The sequence below is a fragment of the Callorhinus ursinus genome, unplaced genomic scaffold (genome assembly GCF_003265705.2).
Source record: "Callorhinus ursinus isolate GAN/ISIS: 27379988/994484 unplaced genomic scaffold, GSC_fseal_2.0 scaffold83, whole genome shotgun sequence".
NCBI classification, from domain to species: Eukaryota; Metazoa; Chordata; class Mammalia; order Carnivora; family Otariidae; genus Callorhinus; species Callorhinus ursinus.
In genome coordinates this window covers 2,814,289-2,837,783 of record NW_027397145.1, presented here as the reverse complement: position 1 = coordinate 2,837,783, position 23,495 = coordinate 2,814,289, and the positions used below count along the sequence as shown (strand labels likewise).

General features: G+C 44.7%; 1 protein-coding gene and 1 pseudogene across 6 annotated transcripts in view; one reads left to right on the top strand and one right to left on the bottom strand.

Annotated features, from left to right (window-relative positions):
- KLHL3 (kelch like family member 3) overlaps positions 1–23,495 on the bottom strand; it is a 119,945-nt gene that overhangs the window by 38,706 nt on the left and 57,744 nt on the right. For 5 of the 6 annotated variants that reach the window (XM_073887812.1, XM_073887814.1, XM_073887815.1 and 2 more), the window contains 2 exons: positions 14,924–15,033; positions 697–813 (listed from right to left, as the gene is read on the bottom strand). In XM_073887812.1, coding sequence (XP_073743913.1) covers positions 697–813; positions 14,924–15,033 — 227 coding nt within the window. The remainder of the gene's footprint in view (positions 1–696; positions 814–14,923; positions 15,034–23,495) is intronic. The other variant, XM_073887816.1, reaches the window with a different exon arrangement.
- Positions 1–23,495, top strand: part of LOC112808955 (elongation factor 1-alpha 1-like) — a 107,343-nt pseudogene that overhangs the window by 49,662 nt on the left and 34,186 nt on the right.

Here is a 23,495-nt window from a genome sequence, read left to right as displayed (position 1 = left end):
AGGGTTATTATAAGAACTGAATACGTGGCACCACAGGGGCACCCCATAATTCTTAATTTTTCTTTCCTTCCTCAGAGGAAGTAGAAGCAATATGTATCCCAGGCACCTATGAGGAACTGGTTTGTGCAGTTCTGAATTGGGCTCCAAGTCGCCTAACATGAAGGTAAAGAGAACATAGCAACATGGAAATGACCCTTCTTGCTTAGGTTCCCTACAGTAAAAGCAGCTAACTTCCAGTGAACATTTCCTATGCCCAGCTCCATGCTAAACACCTGACTTGCATATTTACAACTCTTTTGGTCCTCACAACAATCCTGTGGGGCTTTCATATAATATCCCTTCTATCAAAGAAGAAACTAAGGCTTGAAGAGGTTAAATAAAAACTCAAAGCTAACAAGTAGCAGAGCAGGAACTAAACCCTAAGTACCTTATTCTCAAACCTACAATCTTAAACCTCATAGAGTGTTGGATGTGAACTACACATTGTATGTCAACTATACTTCAATAATAAAAATTAATAAAAAGATCCTTACACTACCATGCTTCATTCACACTTAGGCCAGTGGGTTGGTGCTCTCAACCTGTACAAAAGACCCATAACACTCCTCAACCACCCCACACAACCAGGGCTGCCCGCAGCTATTCCAAGAGGCCTGAGGGAGCAGGAAAGCCCTTGGTTCTTCACACAGCACTCACCTGGACCAGGTAATCCCTCGGTAAGAGAGGGAGACGGACATGTTCCATCAGTTTTGCCATGTGCTCTAAACGGGTTTCTTTCTCATAATTGATCCATGAAATCACAGCTTCAAATACCTATCAAGAAAATCAACACAGGTAACTGTAGCAGAGAGAAGAGCTTCCAATTTCCTCAATCTGAAAAAAAAGAAGTCCAATGTCCAAATCATCCACAAATGTCGTTAACCTAAGGTTCAACATTTACAATAAAAGAAAAACGGAAAGATTTTGTCTGCTAGCTGACTTCAGAGTGATATCACACACATGGGTTATAATAAACCTACTACCCCAAATGCAGAATCACCAAGTTCACTGCAAAATAAAGATCAGGTCTCATGTTTATTTAAAGATAGAAATACAGAGCAGGAACTCTGAACCAAAGACTGCACAGGAAGACCAGAAGACTTTGGGGCAAGGCCACCACGCCCCTCGCATACATCCCTCTCCTCGTTCATCTCCCAAGTGCGGTTAATGCAGAATCAAGACAATAAGAATATCATCTGCCCAAAAGCTGGCTGTAAAATGGTGAGTGGGTCAGCGAATGACAGAGAATTTCTCTGTCAAAAATTTCTCCTTGGTTTAACCTCTCCCTTGAGGAAAGATTTCATTTCTCTACAGATGAAAATCGGGCTCGAAACCAAAAAGGAGTCTCTCTGGTTTGGATGTTCACCATGCTCAAGAAGAAGTCCAAAATCATATACACACAGATGGATAAAATTCAATGTTGATAAGGCTGCAGGGAAACCAGCACTATTTCTAGAAACCTAACACAGCTTTTTAAGAAGGGAGGGAAGAATTGGCAATATCAATCAAATATTTCAAAGTACATACTCTTTGACCTAGAAATACCACTTCTAGGATCTAGCCTACAAAAATACTCACAAAGGTGGTGCTCACAAAAGAATATGTGTTCCAGGATGTTTGCTGATGCATTTTTGTAACAAAATAAAAAAGGAAGCAACCTAAAGCTCACTAACGGAGAAATTATTTAACTAGTATACATACTATGGGATATTTTCAGCTGGTAAAAAGAATAAAACAAAACTTCTTGTGCCAGAAACCAAGAAAGTGCTCAAAGATTAAGATGGACACGTCAAATGAACAGAGCCAACAAACGGGGCTTTTGTTGCCAACATCTGGGACAAAACATCAAAGAGAATAATGAAGAAATCAGATTAGTGCTTCTTGATGAAGTGGGATGGGGGAATGACTGGGAAGGTGACAAAGGAAACTTTTGGGGGGAATGGATATGTTCTGTATTTTGACAAGGTGGGAGTTACATGTACATATGCATTTGTGAAAACTAATTAGTCTGTACACGTAGTATCTGTACGTTTCACGGTGCCTAAGTCATAACTCAGTTTAAAACATTCTCAGAGGGGCGCCTGGCTGGCTCAGTTGGTAGAGCATGTGACTCTTGATCTCAGGATTGTGAGTTCAAGCCCCACATTGGACATGGAGCCTACTTCAATAAATAAATTAATTAATTCATTAATTAATTAAATAAAACCTCAGAATGAAAGAAGAACACAGTAATGGATCATAACACAATGAACAAAAAAGAATCCATGAATCCACAAAGATACTTTTAAAAAGGTGGGTAGGGCTCTTCTTCACAGACAAATGCCAGCCAATAAAGGAAGAAGGAATGACAGAAAAAAAAAACATCATTTTGCAACCACAAATGTAATAATTGATTCAGCAAAATTCATCAGTGGATGCTCAAATCACTGCATGAAAAATTGTTGGGGAACAGGATAGTTTTCAAAGTATCACCTCACAGATGACTTACTAATTCCATGATGGCAGGGGTGGGGGCAGCCTCAAATGGGGAAATCTGACAGATACTACCTTGAACAAGTGACCTAGGTTAGCACCACCAATAACAGGACAAACTTATCTTCCTGATCGTGACTTAATGAGAAGGACACGGCATTCCCTAAAGTAGTTTCTTCCTAAAATGTTTAACTTGAATCTTATAGTAAGGAAACAAATCAAACAACTCCCTATTTGGAACATTCTGCAATTCAGCAAGACACTGGCCTGAATTCTTCAAAACCATTAATATTATGAAAGATAAAAGAAAAAAGAAAAAGGCAGAGAGATAGTTCTAGATTAAGGGGATTTAGAGACATGGGAACTAAAGGCAATGCATGATCCTTGATTGGATCATGGATTTAAAAGAAACAGCCATAAAGGACTGTTTTGAGACTGTTAGGAAATTTGAATGCTGACTATGTATTAGCTAATATCATTGTATTAGTGTTAAATTTCTTCGGTATGATAATGGTTTTATGGCTAAATAAAGATAATTTCCTTGTTCTTAGGAGGTGTGTACTCAAATACCAGGGATGAAGTGTTATCATGTCTCCAATTTACTGTCAAATGGTTCAGCAAAATAAAAGTTTAAATATGGGGAGAGAGAAATAAGGCAAATGAAGCAAAATGTTAACTGGTGAATCTAGGTTAAGAGTATATGAATGTGCATGCATGCTTTCAAACTTTAATAAGGGTTTGAAATTTTTCAAAATGAAAAGCAGAGGGGAGAGGAAAAGAAATTCTAAGGGAAAAGGAAAATATGACAAAATTTATGTGGCGTAAAGTTGAAATGAAAACTAACTCCCAGGGGTGGAAAAAAATCTCTAATTGTTCTAACCCTAAGAATAGTTTGTGTGTATTGATATGTTAATGATGCTTTGGTCCTATTTCCTAAATATAAACTTAAGTCAGGCTGGGCATACTCAAAATAGGCAAAGAATTGATCAGAAAGGGAAGAAGAAAAGAATGGAATGGAACAGAAAGAAAGGAGCACTATCTCTGGATAGTATGCCCTCACTTCTGCAAAACATAACCTCTATGTGCACAAATATAAACATTCACATACCATGGAAATCCTCCCTGTCCAGTTTATTTTTTTAGCTTACTCACTCTCATAGAGCTTTATCCCTCACCTTCATAGCATTAGTTTGTGAATCACTGTGCTGCTTCAACTAGCCTTTCAGATCCGTAAGAACAGGGACCTTGTCTTATTTAATGGCAAATAATACACACTCGAATATTCTTTTAATGAATGAATGGATCGATAAGTTCAGAACAAGCATGTACGGAGGCAGTGGAAGCTGTCCAGGCTGGGGAAAGGGGGACTGGAATCAGAGCAGGGACCAAAGGAAGCTGGAGACCAAAGGAAGTCAGACCGTGCCGGATGAGTTGGTGGGCAACCACAGTCCTGTTCTGCCTTGCAGTGTGGTTATCCAACTTCCTTCTGCTCCACTTTACTAGACTGGAAGCTCTTGCAAGCTGCCTAGCACAACACCGGGCACAGAGCCGGCGGCCAGGTGACAAATCTCTGCTGAAGAATGAACCTCAAGTCCTTGAGGAGCTGAGATTTCCTGATCGTGCCCTTCCCCATCAACCAGCTTCGCCTTCGTTATAAAAGATAAAAAGCAAGCTGAGTCTAATAAAGTCGCTGTTTAACCTTATCTTTATTTTTGGCTTGGCTTGCCTCACTGGTTCCACTCAGCCGCACCACTGACCCACTCAGCTGTGAAAGCCACCAGTGCTCGGCAACAACGATGACCTTCTCAGCAGCTAGAGAAGGCCATGGGTTCTTTTCACTGAGGCTCCATAAACTTGCAGCTAGCTCTAGGCTTTAATGTGCCTAAAATCATTCCCAAGAGCACCTCCTGTTAAGGGACCGGCAGCAGGAGCCGATGTTTACCAGGCGCCAAGCCTTGAGCCACGCGCTTCGTGGATGCTGGTAGCCTGGACTCCAGGGACAGTGCAGGGAGCAGATCCTCCGAAACCGCATGAAGTGACTCACCCAGACCCAACGCCAGCACTCATGCTCTTACCCACTGTTCTCAGCTGTCTGTCACGGGCTTACAGCAGTGGCTGGCCCACTACGGCCCACAGGCCACATTCAGCCTGCCACCTGCTTTCATAAATAAAATTTTACTGGAACACAGCCACACTCACTCGTTTACATACTGTCTGTGGCTGCTTTCACATTCTAACAGCGGAACTGAATCGAGACTCTATGGCCCACAAAGCTTAAAATATTTACTATCTGGTGCTTTAGAGGAAAAGGGTATCAACTCCTGGTCTATGAAATCCAAGCAGAAACCCTGTGGCTCTGATCACAGGACAGGGTGACGTCTACTCAGATGAAAACACTTTTTATGCATCCTGTGGTGAAACCAGCTGCCGCAAGGCATGCTTAGGATTTTACTTTTCAACAAAGAAGAGCATCATTTCCTCACTGCTTTATATTCCAAAACCAATCTCTTGAGTGCCACAAGGTTGCTAGGTGGAAAAAGGATGGAGAAAATCGAATTTCACAGTTCCTGGCTCCCCACACTTCTGATGTAAGCACAAGCCTTGGCCAGAACACCAGATGAAGCTGACCCCCTATACCTACCACCCCTCCAGCGAGGGAGGCAGCCGCCCCATACTGTAGCTGCACCAGGAGAAGAGAGTGCAGAGTGCTGGAGCACTTACAACTGCTTTCAAAATGTGTTGTGAAAATCATGAAGGGGGACCTAAGTGAAAAATAGGCAGGGCGGTGGGGACTTGCAAGGGAAAAGGTCCAGTTGAGGGTGATGCACAGCAAAGCATAAGATGGAGGAAAAGAAGCCAGTTTTGACAAGATCAGGGAAAAAACTAGGTTTTTGCACATGGACTTAATTTGTTACTCAAGATTTGAGAAAGGCTAATTTTAAATGACAAGAGACACGGTGCTATGCATTTTACATGCAAGATCTCCTTTATTCCACCCCAAATCCTGTGAAGTAGGTATCGGTGTTCACATTTTATAGAAGAGGAAACAGCCTCAGAGAGGTTAGTGTCCAAGGTCACGCTGCCAAGAAGTAGTGGAACTGGAATGTGAACTCACCTCTAACTCCAAAAACTCAAGTTCTAACATTATGCAATATTCCATCTCAGAGGCACAGTTAGAAAACCTGCACAGACCAGTGAGTTGGGGAACTATATTCCTAAACCTATAATCATAAATATACCCCCCATGTGCTCTTAGGACATTCCCCGCCCCCCCTGCCAGATATTCTTTTCTTTCCCAGGGATTGAGCCAATAGCATTTGGTGAATGAACCGCCATGATTTTCAATCAAGAAGACAGAACTACTAGGGTGCCTAGGTTGCTCATCGGTTAAGCATCTGCCTTCAGCTCAGGTCAAGATCCCAGGGTCCTGGGATGGAGTCCTGAATTGAGCTCCCTGCTCATCGGGGAATCTGCTTCTCCCTTTCCTGCTACCCCTCCCCCCACTCGTGCTCTCTCGCTCTCTCAAATAAAATCTTTTTTAAAAATTTAAAAAAAAAAAAGACAGCACTACTAGACACAAGAATGATTCTGTCAGATTTGTGTTGTTTCTTCAATGAAGCTTAACGGGACTTCTATGAACCAGACCCCCGCTTTGCTGTCCCACACCACACCAGGGACCCTCAGGAGCAGTGGTGTGCTGGAGCTGGAGCTCATCGTGCATGTGTCTTCCCATCTTGGTGTTTAGTGACATTACACTGGCAGTTTGAATCAGCCTTGGTGGAAATATTTACACTATGGAAATTGGCAAATGAATCAGTAAACAAATCAGGGCTTTCAGAATTTTTTTGCAGAGCCCCTTGTTAAACATTTACCAGCATTAACACTGGCTGGGAGATTTCCTGGTCTGAAGGCTCCACAAACTCTAGAAAACCTACTCAGCTGCACTCATCTTCCTGACAGTCCCATCATCTTAAGGTTTTATAGGGCACTTAACAGCTCCTTCTTATAGTTGCTTCATCTCCGACCCACAAGGGCCCCGGGAACATCAAGAGTCACTCATGTAAGAGAAAAGTGAGGCAGACAGTGGGGAAGTGGTCTGCCCAAACATTACCCAGCTACTTGGTAATGGGGCAGCAATGAGAATCCCTGGCTTTCAATCCACACTTCGTCCATAGCATATTTCATAGTTTGTAGCTATACATTTATTTCTATACATTTTTGATAAAATCTATCTCCCTCATGTGATTTTAAGTTCCACAAAGGCAGGGATCTTATGTTGATCTGTTCACCAATGTCTCTCGTGTGAGTAACATACTATCTGCCACGCAGAAAGGCACTCAATAAATATTTACTGAGAGAATGAATAAGTTAGTCAAAGTGGGAATGATTGCGTGTATGGTTCTCTCCCTATGACAGCATACTGCCAAATATGTGACTTCATATAAACAACAAAAATGATGACAAAACTAAAAGAGGGATATCGCCTTGCCTGGAAATTGTTCAGCTTTCCACTACTGCCTGTAGCCCAGATAAAGACATGCAGTCTGATTCTGCAAAGGAGAAGAAGAAGGATTGGAGCACAGTGATTTGGGAAGAATGCCTGCAAGCTGAAAGACTACTTCATGGCACCAATCCTACAAATGAATGGAGCGTGACACAGGGATGGAGACTGCATTGCAGTCAATATGGCAGACGGTGCTGAGTTGGAAAGAATCTTCCCCACAGCTCCAAACACATAAAAGTGACATATTACCAACAAATAAAGCTTTGAGCCATAGTCAAAAGAAAGAGGGAAGTGCCTGAGTGTTTTTTTTTTCTTTTTCCTATTTTTCTTTTATTTATTTATTTATTTTTATTTTTATTATGCAAGTCTGGCAGCTGAATGGAAGCTAAGGCCAAAATGGGTCACAGGCCCGTACAATTCAGACATGGACTTGAATGGTTCAGAACTGGTATCTTACCAGGTAGAATGTCTATGCCATAGGCTCTCCGTGGACAATGCTATCCACCTACAGTCCCATGTACTGGGACTAGATGAACTCCAACCATCTGCTCTGGGAAGAAGGAAGGGAGCTCACCATCTCCTGGAGGCTGGGAAGTTAAAAACCATGTATCTTCAAGAAATCAAAACCCCAGGATCACACCACATACAGATACGGGGTCTGAAGTGATATTATCCGGATAGGACAGTGGATACTCAAGACAAAAAAAGAATACAGAAACAGTTTCTAAGCCAGTAAACCTGCCCTTGAGGGACAATGCCACAGCCCAGGGCAACCCAGACTCCCATGGACAAAACATCCTCTGAAGATGGTCTCATAATCAAAAATTATACATCCCTAATGAAAAGAACTACAAAAAAAGAAAATAAATAAATCATAGAATATTTGGGGCAACCAAAGAAAATCAGCCTCAAAACTATTCTCCATAATGTGGTCCTCAGAATACTAGGGGCAGGAGACATTCTGTAGTAAAGGAGCTTCTGGAACCAAATGAGCCTGGAGGACACATCACGCACACCCCCAAATCTCCTTCAGAGATTCACAGAACTCGTTAACATATAAAAGCTCTGACAAGTCCTTCAGTTTCTTAACCTGGTTCCTGTGTTTGGTCACTGTCTCCTAAATGCGTCAGACCTGAGAACATCTCACAAACATTGCCATTTTACCGCACACAGTGGGATAAACACTGACCTAGAGAAGAAAGTCCTCACCCCCTAACCTAATTCCTTTTCCAGCCCCATGTGGACCCCCACCAAAGACCCTGGACTCTCATCCCATCGGTTACCGTTCCCCCACATAGAATAAGATATCCCAAATTTCCACATCTGGATTCCTACAATCCCTTCGACCTGAATGGCTTTGCAAAATCCTACTCTTAGTCCCCAATCTTAGCTCAAATATTCCCTTTTCCAGGAGGTCTTCCCCACCTAACAATTTGGAATAAAACACTCCAGGGTGCTTTCCTTGAACTTTGACTACAGGCAACTACTTCTCCCGGCCACATAAGGATACATGTTTCGTATCCAGACTGTAAGCTCTGAAACAGTCCTAAGGGCCACTCACCCCCATCTCCCGGTCAGGGTGGGCATGTGCTCATAGAGAGCAGGGGTCTGGCAGGCAGACACAGTCAGCTTCAAACCACAAAGCTACTTATTGTCAACATGCCTTAGTTTCTTCCTCTGCAAAATGGGGACAATAATCTCTGACTTGGGAGTTTGTGCAAGAAGTAGAAATGATGTGCTGCACAGCGTGCTGGGCCAAAGAAGTCACATGCAAAGCATACATACACCAGCATTCCATTTCCATAAAGTTCAAAAACGAACAGAACTGATCCATGCGAAGTCAGAATGGTAGTCATGCTCCTCGGGGTGGGAGGCAGTGACACGAAGGGACTTCTGAGGTTCTGTTACTGGATCTGTGAGCTAGTTCAGTGGTTATTTCACTTTGTTCATGTCCCAGTGAACTTACTTCAATACAAATGTCACTTTGAAAAAAAAAATGGTATGTGAAATGCACCTGGGGAACGGTGGGCAGTCAAGTTAGATTTCTGGTCATAGGGCTGTGGTGTTCTGCTCATAGGTGCTTACTGAATTGCACTTTCCAAACGAGAACAGTGAAAGGAATAATGCTGTGACCAGGGACCAGGCCAGATGGTTGTTTGCAAGCCGAGAAGCTGGCAACTCTAACTACCGACCTCATAGGAAGGTGGGGCTTCCAACAGCTCTGGCGAGGCAGCAGGATGTACCCGCTAAATCACTGGGTAAGACCTGGGCAGCAAGCACTCAAGTCTAACCTAGTGGTCAAGGAGCTCCAGCCGGCATCCTCTACCCACCGCTGACTGGAGAGGCTAGGAGTTCAGACAGGAGGGCATGCAACACCAATGATTCTGGGAGACATTTCAGAAGATAACAGAATTTGGCTTCTGATTACAGGGTTAGGGGACAACAGCACATCAAACAGATGATCTCGCAGAGAGAAACGAAGTGGTAGTTCTCATTACAATACACACCTGACACTAATTTTTTAAGAGACCTAACCAATATCTTCCTGACCTGTATCTAAACTGTGGGCCATTTCCCTGTTAGTACTCTTTCTGAAAACTTCAATAGTGTTTCATAAGGAGGCAGAGAATTCCTGAGAAGTAGAGACATATATACTGGCTAAGAAAGCGAAGATTCAGATTCAGAACCAGCAATTCCGTGGCAAAACTGCACTAGAACTGGAGAGTCACCACTCTTCTCCTTGGAGTGCATCTGCCCTGGAGGGCTGCTTACCCTGCCTGCCCCTGGGCCCCAGAAGCTGTCCACGGTGAGCGGTGAACTCCGGGTCTCAAAGGCGAATACAATAAACAGACTATCTACTCACAGGCTGAGCTGTGAGCCCAGACAACTCCCTGTGGAAGAAACCGGTGACTGTGAAGGGCTTACTCCAGTGTGCCTTTGCTCTGCCCTGGGGTAGCGGAGTGGTAGCAGCAGCAGGGGGAAGGGGTCCCACCCAAAGAACTCATGATTTTGTAACTCCTACCAGGTCCTTTTGTCTTCCCTCAAATACCAGGAATTTTAAAACCAAAACTACATGAAGGAAAAACAGGAGAGAAAATGGCAGGGATCCACGCACCCTCTGACCTCTAGTTCCCACATTTGTCCTTATTCCCTGAAAAAATGTGACAATTATTCCCACAACCTCAGCCGGCTCGGGGCGGCATCCAGCCCCAGGCTGCCCCTTCACTCCCTCAGGGAATATCTGCTTAGCAGCTCCACAGAGCTGGCCGAGGGCTCTGGGTCAGCTTGCCGTGGCACAAGGACAGCCCTCAGGAGCTTAAGAATAGTGGAGGACAGAGGTATGGGTAACAGCAAGTGATGCTGGAGGAAGAACAGTATCTGAGCCCTGGGAGAAGCCCAGAAGGGGCCCAGGGAGCTGGGAATGTTGGAGAGCAAGAGGCTACTCCCACTCTCTGTCCCTGCTTGGCACCAAGCCCCAGGTCACACAACCACCCAGACTAACATGGGCTCTGGGAAGAGCTTCCCCTTGAGAAATGCCCCCAGTCAACAGTGAGCAGGAGGAGGAAGAGGAAGATAGTGGTAATAATAATAGCAGCAGTAATCATACCTTACAGTAATGAACACTTCCTGTGGGCTAAGAACTGTTCAGGTGTCATCTGATCTCATCCTCAGATACGTACTCTACTATCATTGCCCCCCTTTTACAGATGAGAAGACTAAGATGTAGAGAAGTTCTCTTACTCATTCATTCAACAAATGATGTTTGTTTATGTGTCTACCGTGAACCTGATACCAACACCACCCTGGCAGCAACCGTAAGACGGAGAAAATCCATGACTGTGTATGGTGCATCCATTCTGGTGGGAGACAAATAACTTGCTCAAAGTCACTCAGCCTGTTAGACCAGTGGAGGCAGAATTGGAACTCAGCCACTTCAAGCACAGAACCTCTACTTTTTCAAACTCCCGGCAAGCAAACTGCCTGGGCCTAGCCACAGCCACTTATAAACCTCATTACTAAAATACCACATTTCCTCTATTCTCAGATGCATAGTTTTTTCACATTTTAATATCTGAAGTCTGGCTGCAAAAGAAATCTGTGGGCTGTAGACAAAGAAGTAAATCATAATATAGCTGATTTACTGTTCAAATATGGAGTTAGCTCAATACAGGTTATTCGATTACCAGTGCAGTTCAGTTTTCTGCAAATGTTTTTGGAGGGTTTTTTCTTTGTTTTGTTTTGTTTTGAATGTAGGCTCCACCCCAGCATGAAGCCTGATGTGGGATTTGAACGGAGTCTGAGATCAAGACCCAAGCAGAGATCAGGAGTTGGACGCTTAACTGACTGAGCCACGCAGCCCCCGCAAATGTTAACATCAAATGCAGTTGAATTTCAGCTTAAATTAAGATCCCTTATATTACTTCAAATATACTCCATTAAGTTCACTACAATGCAATAGTGAAAGCAAAGCCTATTGTATATGCAAGAGGTTACTTATTAAGAAATGTAACTAAAGGAAGTAGAAATCACAAAATCTCCTGGAACACATCACAGAATTTTCAAAGCCTCAAGAGCTAGCATTCAAACAACAAACATCCAATTGTCAAAAGCTTCCAGCTATTTAACTTCCAGAAATATGTAATCAATTAGGGGAAATAAAATTAGAAATAGAAAACACAGGCCAAACCCCACTATTCTTTGATAAGCCTCAAAATTAAACTGTCAACCTTAGGGGGCGCCTGGCTGACTCAGTCGGTAGAGCATGCATCTCGATCTAGGGGTTGTGAGTTCAAGTGTGGGTACAGAGGTCACTGAAAAATAAAACCTTTAAAATTAAAAAAAAACTATACTGCCAACCTTAAAGGTACCAAAGGGATCAAGATCATCAGCAATCTACTTTATGAAAAGCATCACGCAACTCTGAAGTTACAAATAACTTCTGAGAACCAAATATAATCTACAACTTTGCTGACGTGAAAAATACCTCTACTCTTGGGGCGCCTGGGTGGCTCAGTCGGTTAAGCATCTGCCTTCGGTTCAGGTCATGATCTCAGGGTCCTGGGATTGAGACCCGCATCAGGCTCCCTACTCGGTGGGGAGTCTGCTTCTCCCTCTGCCTTCCCCCAACACCCTGCTTGTTTTTTTTTTCTTTTTTAAAGATTTTTATTTATTTATTTGACAGAGAGAGAGAGACAGCGAGAGAGGGAATACAAGCAAGGGGAGTGAGAGAGGGAGAGGCAGGCTTCCCGCGGAGCAGGGAGCCGATGTGGGGCTCGATCCCAGGTCCCTGGGATCATGACCTGAGCAGAAGGCAGATGCTTAACGACTGAGCCACCCAGGTGCCCCCCCAACACCCTGCTGTACTCTCTCTTTCAAATAAATAAAATCTTAAAAAAAAAATACCTCTACTCTAAACTCTAATTACACAGAACAAGCAACTCCTATGTAAGCATACGAATGAATGAGAGCCACTGTAGACAATGTTCTAAGCACATAGATTTAATGTCATGCTTCTTTGCTTCTGGAAAGATGCAATTAACTCCATGGCTTATTTTACCATTATCAGTGGCAACACTGATACCATGACCATTGTCAATGGTGCCTCAAAACAGAGGACTATGGTAATTACAATGACAGCCGCCATTTATTAGCACCTACTGAACACTATATTTGATTTTTTAAACCCAGTATCTGTGATCCTCCTAACTCCATAAGGGAGGTACTCTTAGCAGTCCCACTTTACATGTAAGAAAATCAAGGTTCAAAGAGACCAGTGACTCCTGAAAATCAAGGAGCCAGTAAGCATCAAGTGGAGCATGGAAACAGGTCTTCCTGAGTCCAAAGCCCAAGTGGTTTCTAGGGCACTAAAATGCCTCTCCATCTTAACAACCCACCTCCACCCCACCCTGACACAGCAAGCACAGACAAGCCCTCACCTGAGGAAAGCTTACTATGATCTCAGAGCAGGATGGGCCCGCAGGAGTTAAAGGTAGCAGGGTCCCCCCTCTCAACCCAAATACCCCCAAGACGATCCAAATCCTGCTGCTTATATGGCTGTTGTCATTTTCTCAGACTACACCTGAGGATACACTCAAGCAGGCCCCAAACTGGCCAACTGCACCAACTACCACATGGTCAATCAACTAACTAGTTCCTTCCTTCAAACTGTGCCCATTTAGTAGCACCATCTGGAGAAGACACTAAACAGGGCTTGGCAAGAAGTTAGGGAGTCTTTGCTGCTGGGGCTGGAGCAGGAAGAGGCCATGGCCTGGCCAGAGGTATCCTTTACCCTGCAGGTGATATCTCACATCAGTTAATGAAAGTAGAGCCTCACTGAGTCTAAGAGACAATCCAGCTAGTTGTGCCAGTCAACCTTCTGGAAATCCCTCTGAAGTCTTGGGGCAGCCCATGATTCCAACCCACAACTGCTTTTCTTCTGGATCAAATTTTTGCAGGACAACAGGTGGGGGCTTGTGATGCCATCCCATTTTCGGGACATGTGGCTTTGGACACTCATCTCCAATGTAAGATCGCTCTTAAAGGCTTTTCGTTAAATATTTCCTCAGAAAAGGACCTCAAGCTGGGACACAATGAGCGGACTAAGACAATCCAAGAAACATGTATTGAGCATCTCTGAGGATGCAGAGAAGAGTAAGATGTGGTTGCTACCATCAGGGAACTCATGGTCAAGTGGAGGAGGTCAGATGGGCTCAAAACTAACTGCAGTAAAACAAGTTGAATATTATCCTGGAACACAGAGGAGAAAGGAATAAATTCCAGACACATGGTCAATAATAAACTCAGCTACCTCCGAATGAGCACCTACCAAGTACCAGGTATGACACCAGGCATTTGAAACACCTTATCCCATTTAATCCCCACAACCACCCCTGGAGTATGTCCTATTACCATTCTCACTTTATACATGAGAAACAGATGAAGAAGCAAACTATCTCACCCAAGGTCACCAATTAATTTGTAAATACTAGAGATAAGATTTGGACCCTACTGGCCAACACCAAAGTGTATGTTATTTTCAATATAGGAGACTACATCTCCTGGAGTAAAGAAGCTCTTCCTGATAGAACTGGAACGGGAACTGGTTTCCAACAGGTGACGTTGGAAAAGGGAGAATAATCCAAGCGGAAGGTCAGTGAGAAGGAAGACCTAGAGGTAGGGACAGATCAGCCCTCACGGGTCAGTTAAAGCAGTGGGCAGAAATCAAGCCTGCAGCACCAAGGAAGTGGTGTGTAGTCGGTGAGTTAGGGCACTAGGTGTCAAGAGACCCAGGTTCTAGTTTTGCCACGGTCACTCACTGTGGGGCCTTCAACAGATCCTATCCCTTCTCTGAGCCTCAGTTTTCTCAACAGTGGAAGTTCCAATCCCCTGTTAGAATAGACATTTCCCAAAGGTCAGCTCTGGCTTAAATGCTCAATGATGTTCCCAAGAGGCCATGTGGGACAGTGACTAAGACCAGGTCACAGGAAGACCGCAACTCTGCAGTAACCAGCTGAGTGACTGCAGACAAGCTAATTAACTCCTCCAAGTTAGTTTTCCTCATCTGCAATGTGGGGACAAGGGCAATGCCTGCTTCATGGGGCTGTGGTGAAGGCTGAGGGAACTGAAGAGAACAAGGCACTTAGCAGAGTGCTTGGCAAACTGTAAATGTCCAGTTAATGCAGGCAGCTCTGTCACCATCATCTTCACCAGCGTTATTTCTTCCTCAGAGTGTCCAGACAACAAATGTAGCAAACATGGGCCAGAAGGTCCTTTTCTAATTATTTAAAGGGACAAAAAAAAAAAATGAGCTCCTTTTTTTTTCTGCTGAAAAAGAGACAAGGTCTCACTGTCCCTCCCATGGCCGCCTCACGTGTGAGGGTCCTGTTTCACCGAGGGGCCATGCCGTACCTTCTCCTCTGAAGAAACGGTCAGCTTGTCACTGGATATCAGGCTGCACACCTGGTCCAGACTTAGGCTAAGAAATTCTTCCCCCAGCATCACCTCTGGAAAGTGCTGCTCTGTTCCAAAAAAAAAAAAAAAAAAGAGGCAGAAGTTCAGAAAACAAAGTTATAACACACTGCTGCCCTTCCATGGCCCTGGCAATCTGTGAAATTCACAGCGGAGTCTTGGGCACTTTGGGGGTGGGCATGAGGAAAAGGGACAGACAGAGAGGCAGACAGAAAGACAGCACATCCTGGCTGAAGGGAAACTAGCCTCTTAATTTGGCAGCAAAGGCATCCCTCTGTGTGATCCTCCACCCTGAACATCGACACAGATGAAAATGGGGCCGAGAGATGTGAGGTTATATTTTTTCCATGCTCCATGCGATTATTAATGGCGTTGCAGAAAAGCCTCACTGGGACCTGCCTACTTAATTGAGCTCATTTCCCCTCAAGGCGCAAGCTGGCAGATTTGTAGACAGTGCCCCCTGCAGCTCGGCCAAACAAAAGTGGGTCAGAACTGCTGTGTGGCTGGAAGTCTCCGGGGGTTCTGGTAGGAAGTCAACATTTCACGGCTGGCGGAAGACATCATCCTTTTGTGTCAAAGTCAAGCCTACTACGGTCTCTGATTCACAAGGAGGCCCAACTAAGCATCTGTCCAGGCATCAAAGCAACACAGCTGCCCCCCCACCGCCACTAGCAACAGTCCATGACAGCCAGGCCCCAGTGGGAACCATTAAGATGGAGGGGACTTTGGGGACACCTAAACCAAGACAAAACACACAGGCCGGATGTCCACGCAAGGGAAGTGCCAAGTGCAATTCCTACCCTGACCTTTGCCCAGGCCACCATGTTGCTATTACAGAGATAGTGGAATGTCAGTGAAGGAGTGTACACTTCAGAAAGAAGGCAGCTAGACTCAAATTCTGGCTTTGCCATTTGCAAGACGTGTCCCTGAGCCAATGGCCTCACCTCCCTAGGCCTCACTGTCCCTCTATATAATGGGGATACAACGGCTCATCTTGCTTCACTCCCATGCTGTGATGGGAAAGGAAGTGTGAAAGTATTTTCACAAGCTATGCCAAGGTACAGTGGCCCAAGAGCTGACAATTCCTGATGCAGCGGGTTCTGGAGATCACAGGGTCCTTTGTCATGTGCCCCTTTCTGGGGCTCTCACATGGTTCTGCCCCACGGACCCCAGGAGCATCTTCGCTCCTTGCCCTCCAGGCTCCTGGCCCCCTCTCTTCTTTCTTTGGTGGCCCCTCTCTGGCCTCGTAGCTTCTTGGATAATTCTAGAGGTGACACCTCCCAGTTGCCAGCAACGGCTACCCCCACGCGGTCTGGCCAGCCCCTGGGTGAGATTCAGAGTGCTCCGTGCCCGGAAGCTGTGGACAGAGCGGGCCTGCCGTAGCTAGCTGCACAGTGGAAAGGGAAACCAGAGCATGCTCAGCTCCGCTCTCACATTCATCGGCTTCCTAAAAGCCAAAGAAGACTTAAATCATTTCTTATAAAATTTATTTTAAACTCTATGTTGAAATACTTTTGGACCCAAAGAATTCCCATATACCCTTCATCCAGAGCCTCCAAATGTCAGTATTTTACTCTCAGAGATCTGGTTACAAACAACCTGGTCTGCCTTTCACTGGACAGAAAGGGCTCCCCACCTGCTCCCCAGCGGCCCACTGAGATCACCGGGCCCACAATTAAGCCTTGTCCACCACGAAACTCAGGAATGTTTGGACATAACAAAAACAAATTTAAAAGGCAGATCCTTTACAATGGGAAGCAAATGCCATAAAGTAAAAAGCTGGTCGTGCTTCTCCATATGTGAACAGGAAAAGGCCTTTGGTTAGATTTTTGATTAGACATTTAAAAGACTTCCCTAACGAAGGGAATATTTAAGAGTAGATCATATTATTTTTTAAAGCGTCTATTCCTAAAAATTTTTAAATAAAAACAAGTGAACACTCTCCTTTGGGTGATGGGAATGCCTTCTTGGCCTGGAGGCCTGGGAAAGTAACAGGATTCTCCCTACATGCCCTTTCTGTTCCAAGAAGTTTTTGGACCAGAGACCTCCATCTGCTGGCAACACCAAGAAATAGTGGAGAGAAAATTTTGGTGTGGAGTCACCACACCAAAACATAATGCAGAATGGACATCAAGACTCTGTGGACCTGCCAAGGCTGAGCTCAGCAGGAGAGTCAGGCAAACGAGCACCAACATCCCCGTGGTTCAGAGCCACACAGAGCCTCCCTGCCTTTTCTTTGGCTGACCAAAACCTGACATTTGGAGGAGGGAAAAGAATGAGAGAATAGGGGGAAGTAAGAAGTTAAAATCCGAGGTGTGAAAAGTACTTCCACAAAGCTCATAAAGCCAAAAGTAGATGGGCTTGGATTTTGCAAAGGAAGATGAAGTGCAGCAATGTGTATTCTAAGTGGCTTGGTGAACAAACCAGAAATTCTCAAAGATCAATCAAGGCAGGAAACAGCCCCCATGCTTCCCCATCTCTGTCTCTGGGGCACCAGAGAATTTGAACCTAGGTCCCTTCTTTGTGAAGTGGGCTGCTGCCCTGCCCATCTAGAACCTCCCACTGAAATCCCTCCAGAAATCTTCCCAGGAAGCAGCAGCTGGTGAGGAGGGGGCAAGCTAGCAGGGAGAGGCAGCAGATTCCCATCCAGGACTAGCACCCTGGGACCCAGGAGATTCGTGAGCAGGGAAACACAGAGAAAGGGAGCAAAGAGAGAAACTCCTTCCCTTCCCCTTCTGTCTGAGGAGACAGGGTGGAGCCCCCAGAGCCCCCTTTCTATTAGCAACACTCAACAAGATAGAAAAGCAGGAACAGGCTGTCTGGCCAAGTTGATTTCCTGGGAAACACAAGTTACCCAGCAGACTTTATATTCAAGTCAGCCCTCTCCCCAGCCGCTTCCCAGAAAGGAACACCTCTGCTCCCAGAAGATAGCTCCCTGAGAATCCTCTACCTTTAATACTTGTTTGTTTGTGGATTCTTTGTTTGCTTTGGTGTATTAAAGGAGAACGCAGTCAAGAGCCTTGGCCAAGAGTGAGAAGGCCTGGGTTTGAGTCCTAACTCCACCTCTTACAGTCACTTCTTTCCAGCCTTTGGCTTCATTGTCCATAAAATGGGACTGTAATAGCTGACCTAGGTCTCAAGCTTGTTTGGAAGCTCAGAGACGACAATATGTATATTGATGAGACCATTTTGAGTTCTTTAAGAAACTCTTTAGAAAGGAAAGATGAATATTACATCAGCCCATGTTCCTGCTTCACAAAGTCCAGTTCTGTGGGCAGCACTGCTCGCCAAGAGAGAAGTTTTTCCACTTCATCAGAGACATCCCTGGGGACTGCAGGTCCTGTGGATAAGGCTGTGGACCCCAAAGGCCTTAGAGACCCGTTTTAATTCCATCAAGTTCAACAAACTGTCTAGTGATATGATACTCAATTTCCTAAGGCTACACAGTTTTCTCATCTGTTAAATGGGGCTAATAATAGTACCTGTTTCATAAAGGTGTATGGGCACTAAATAAGCAAATAGAAGTAACTCACATTTACTGAGATCACAGCAAATGGTCAATAACCATTAATGTATAGTGTACCAGATGCAGTGTTTCTTCAAAAATGAAGAAAGCAGAGCTGATGCCTACAAGGAGCCTACTAGCTTATAAGAGGCATAAGACAAGGCACCAGTAACTCCAACCCCAAGTCCACAGGGCCACAACTGGGAGAGGCACTCCAGGTATAAATGACAGCATGGAAGCAGGAAAATGCAGAGCACGTCTAGAAAAACAACAACAGCCCAGTCTAGCTGGCGCCTAGGCTATATCTTCATGCCTCTAACACATGTTTACTGAAAAACTGTGCCAGGCTCCAGGAGATACAATGCAGAGGCAGGTAGGCTAGATCTTAGGGGACAGGTGGGGTGTGCAGGGAGCACAGTATCTTCTAACCATGGACTAGCCCCTTGAAGGGGAGCTCTCCAATCATTAACCCTTCTAGTCTTTTTGCTTCTTTTTCGTAAGAGGAATGGGAACAGGGGTGGGGGAAAAGCCATTTAAGACTTTTGGTTAAGAGTCCTAATTAACCAGCCTTTACCGTAAGTAACAAGCTCTGTTTAAGTTCCAAGTTTTGTATGTCTGTTCCTGTCCATTTGGATGAGAAATTATGGAGGTTGGGGGGGGGCGGGGAAACTACCAGATGATAACCTGACGTCCTTTCCCTACCAACCAACACACACACATCTTCCCAAAGCTGAAAGGATGAGAATAGGCTAGCTCTGGAGGCACAGCTCTACCTTTTCAAGGAAGCAGGCCTGGAGAAAGCTGAGGGCATTTCCTAATAGCAGCTAACATTGTGCTAGGCACTTACTTCTCCCCAAAGTCCTACTGAAGCATCAATATCCCCATTACACAAATCAAGAAATGGAAGCTCAGAAAGTTATTTAGCCACGTGCTTAGGATCACAAAGCAGTTAAGTGGTAGAGCCAGGTTTTGAAACCAAGGCTGTATGATAACAAACATTCTTGGTCCCCATGATGATAATAATTCATCCTAAGCAGGCCATGGTAGTAAAATTCAATATAGGTGTCAGAGCACCCTAAGAATCCCTCTTAGGGTTATTATTGTAGAGAGACAAAATATATATATATATATGAATCTAAAAACCTTTCTTTAAAAATAAAACAAAACCTTAGAAGAGTAGTGTTCTAAACACTTTGGCATCAGTCCAGGGTTCAAATCTTAGACCTAACCCCTAATTTGAGATTCTTTCCTAATCCCCCTGCCCACCAGGCTAGAGGAAGGGATATTCTTGTGTTTCCAAAGAACCCAAAACAGAAAATAAAAATTATCATCGCCCTAATCAGGCTGTTTTATCACGTGAGGTCTTTCCCTCACACTGGGGCTGTGAACCCCATGAGGGCAGGGTCTATCTTGTGTGAGTATGTCTTACTCGAAGCTGAATTCTCAGTGTCCATACATCTGCATGTCCTGCGCTTCCCGGCCCGTTCTTCAGGAATGCCTAGGGCTTGGGCAACCTCCCAAGTTAATCCCAAACCCATTCCTCCCTCTTAATGGGATGAAATAAACTAAGCCTTTAATCAAGTTCATCTAAACTAAAAGCCCAGAACAAATGGAACTAAGCCCATCTGTAACTTCTCTGACCCGCACAGATGAAATGAACCCCATTATTCCAGAGCCAACAGCCCCAGGGAATAGGAATGAGTAGTTCTGACTTTAACTACTGGTCACCATCCCCTCCCCCACCCCCACCGCCCACCAAGGAAAGACAGGCTGACACAGGTGGACACACAAACAGAATCAAAACATTTTAGTAAGGCAACACAATAAAACAGAACTGCTTTAAATCTCTCTGTCCCCTACTGCCCTATTTTTGGAAGGCAGAAGTAAGCTTTCCTGAATCAGGATTCAGCTTTCAGGGTTCACCATTTCCCTGCTGCAGGGAAAGTCTCACAGAAAATAATAGGGCTCTCACCTTGACCATGTCCCACAAGGGTCATAACCACCAGCCCTCAGACCCTAAATATTACTACCTCTCCCCTCCCTGGGGATGGTGGCATATGAGCTCTCTTTCCCGGGTGACTTGGGTGACTTAATTCCCCCTTTCTAACACAAACACACACATACACATGCACACGCACACACACACACACACACACACACACACACACACACACACACACACACACACACCAAAGAGCTACATCAAAACTGCGCTGTTCACAGTGTTATTGCTTCGACACCAGAGCTCCCTGTTACCCAGGAATAGAAGGCTAAGGGAAGTTTCCTAAAAGAAACTTGTTCTCCAAAAACTAGCTATGTCTTGCACTCCTGCTTCATTTGCCACCTTCGAGTTAGCAGCAGCAAATCAGGGGAAGGCAGGGGTGAGGCAGGCGCCGCAGACAGAGAAGCTGTCTGAGCCTGTGCTCTGGGCTCTGGTATCACAGCCTCCCTGTGAATGTGCGTACTGCCACTCACAAACTACGTGATCTTGGGCAAGTTACAATAATCGCTTCCTGGCATTTCTGTTTATTCATCTATAAATTGGAGAAATAATAACCACCTCTCACAGTCACGTGGCCAAAAGGAAGTAATGCCTACGGAATGTGCAGCACCATGCCTGGCACCTAGCAAGTGTTCAGAAAGGGTGAAAACCTCCTACAATCATCATTACCCATCATTGTCATCATTTCATGATGCCAAGTCGGAGGAGGCAATTTCATAAGACAACCCTCACTGAGTCAGAGGCTCATGTTTTTTAAATGATTTGTCAACAATCTTTGTCGCCCTTAATTTAATCACTTCATTCCACGATCTCAAGTGACTCAGTCAAAAGAAGGCTATTTCTCTCCACGAACACATGAAATCCGATGGCTTTTCCATCCCATGGCTGAAGGGCTTCAGCTCAGCTTTGGCAGACTGATGTAAACAACATGGCCAAAGAATTTTAATTGCCATTTCATTAATGGGGTCCCATTAACATCCCTCCCAACCAGCTCTGCTGATGGCCCAGTACAGGGCTGCCCAATTATCAAGCAACAGAGTCCCCATAAACCTGGGCCCTGGCCGATGAGGTTAAAGATTAAGCGGTCCTGGAAACAATAATGAGGTGTAAGAAACAGGCTGCATAAAAGGCCAGGGTCCCTTTCCCAGCTGCTCGCGACCCCACCAGCTGGGGGCAAGGGTCTAAGCAGTCAGCTTCTAAACATGCGACAACCCTCGCCCACCCCAAAATAAAATATCACAGCAAAAAATCTGGGGGCATAACCTTGAGGGGGAAACTGGACCCAGAGGAAGCAAAGGGGACTGCCACAGCAGGAAGAGACGGGGCCGTTCCAAACAGGAAAGCAAACAGGCAGCAGGGTGGAGAGAGGCGGTGCTCCAGTCTTCCCAGAGCTGTACTGTGTCTACCTCTCAGTGCCTTCACCAGACGGCTGATGAATTAGCAGAAGGCAAGAGCTCGCCTTAAAAATAGTTTCATTTTTTGGAGAGCAATTTGGCAAAATCTTTTTTTTTTTTTTTTTTTAGTGCATACTCTCTTTGAGCTGCCTTATGCTACTAAGCTGGTACTACTCTACAGGTACAATCATACTACTACTTAAACACTAGCAAGTGTTCTCCAAAAGAGCATGTATAACAATTCTCGCTTAAGCATTTTCTATAAAGGAAAAAATTGGTAACATTAACGTCCATCAATTGAGGACTGGTTAAGTAAACTATATAGTTCATCCATCTGATGCAGTAGAGAAAAAGAGTAAGATACAGTCATGCACAAGGGTCTGGAAAGAACTCCAAGATTTTGTATTAAGCCAAGAAAAAGTACAATGAGTACAGAATGCTTCTATTTAGGTATGTTAAAAAGCATTATATATAAATACAATATATATATATTATATATATATTCCATAGGGCTACCCAGGATTGTCCCCCAGTCCCCTTCAGAGAGAAGGCCTGGGAGAAGATTAACTTTGCATTTTATAACTCTGTGTACTGTTTGAATTTTTTTATTATGAGTATATGTTGAATTTTATTGAATAAATTTGTTTCAATAATAACGGTATAGTAACGTATCTGCTAACATGGAAGGGTGTTCAGAATATACTGCAAGATTTTTTTTAAAGATAGATTTTTTTTAATTTTTTTTTAATTTATTTATTGAGAGACAGCAAGCGGTGGGGAGGGGAAGAGGGAGAGAATCTCAAGCAGACTTCCCACTGAGCACTGAGCCCAACACAGGGCTCAATCCCACAACACTGAGATCATGACCTGAGCCAAAATCAAGAATTGTATGCTTAACCCACTGAGCCACCCAGGCGCCCCATGTGAAGATTTTTGTTTAAGCTGGAAAACATACACATGCCATGGTAAGGATGGGCATGACTCTATATCAAGATGCTGCCCGTGGTTCTCTCTGAGTAGGACTGTGGTGCTTTTCCTGCTCTTTCTGCCTGTCTGCTTTTTCTATAACCATCAGGGGTGGTTTACTATTAAGACAGCAGTAACAAAAGCAGTAACGAGAGCAAAAGAAAGTTTGTGTTAGAGAAGAAAAACAGAATAGAATTCAGAAGTAGAGCTGTGGGTCATGGACAAGTACAGGCAGAGGCCAGCTAGTCAGAGACCAGTGAGGGCGTGGGAAGCAGGACATACCTGCCTGAGCAACTGGATAAAGAGAAACCAAAATCAGAAGCTCTGGAAATGGCTCTCACCATAAGTAGCAGCAGGGGTGGTGACCCGAGGAGCCTTATCTGTCCATCAAGACCCAAATGGGAGGCCCTCTCCCTGCGGATCATGAGACCGGCAGGGAGCGCTGGGGACATAGCCCTTGGGGACACTTACTTCTGCAGGCAGCTCTCCTCCCTGTCATCCCATCCCCCAAGCCGTCCTGGAAACACAGCATGATGGATATACTACCCCCATCACAGAGAGGAAGCTGTGCTCCAAGTGTTGGCTGGTCTGATCCCTAGTTCTGAAGTGGAAAGTCTCCTTGTAGTTTCTTGGTTTAAAACACCT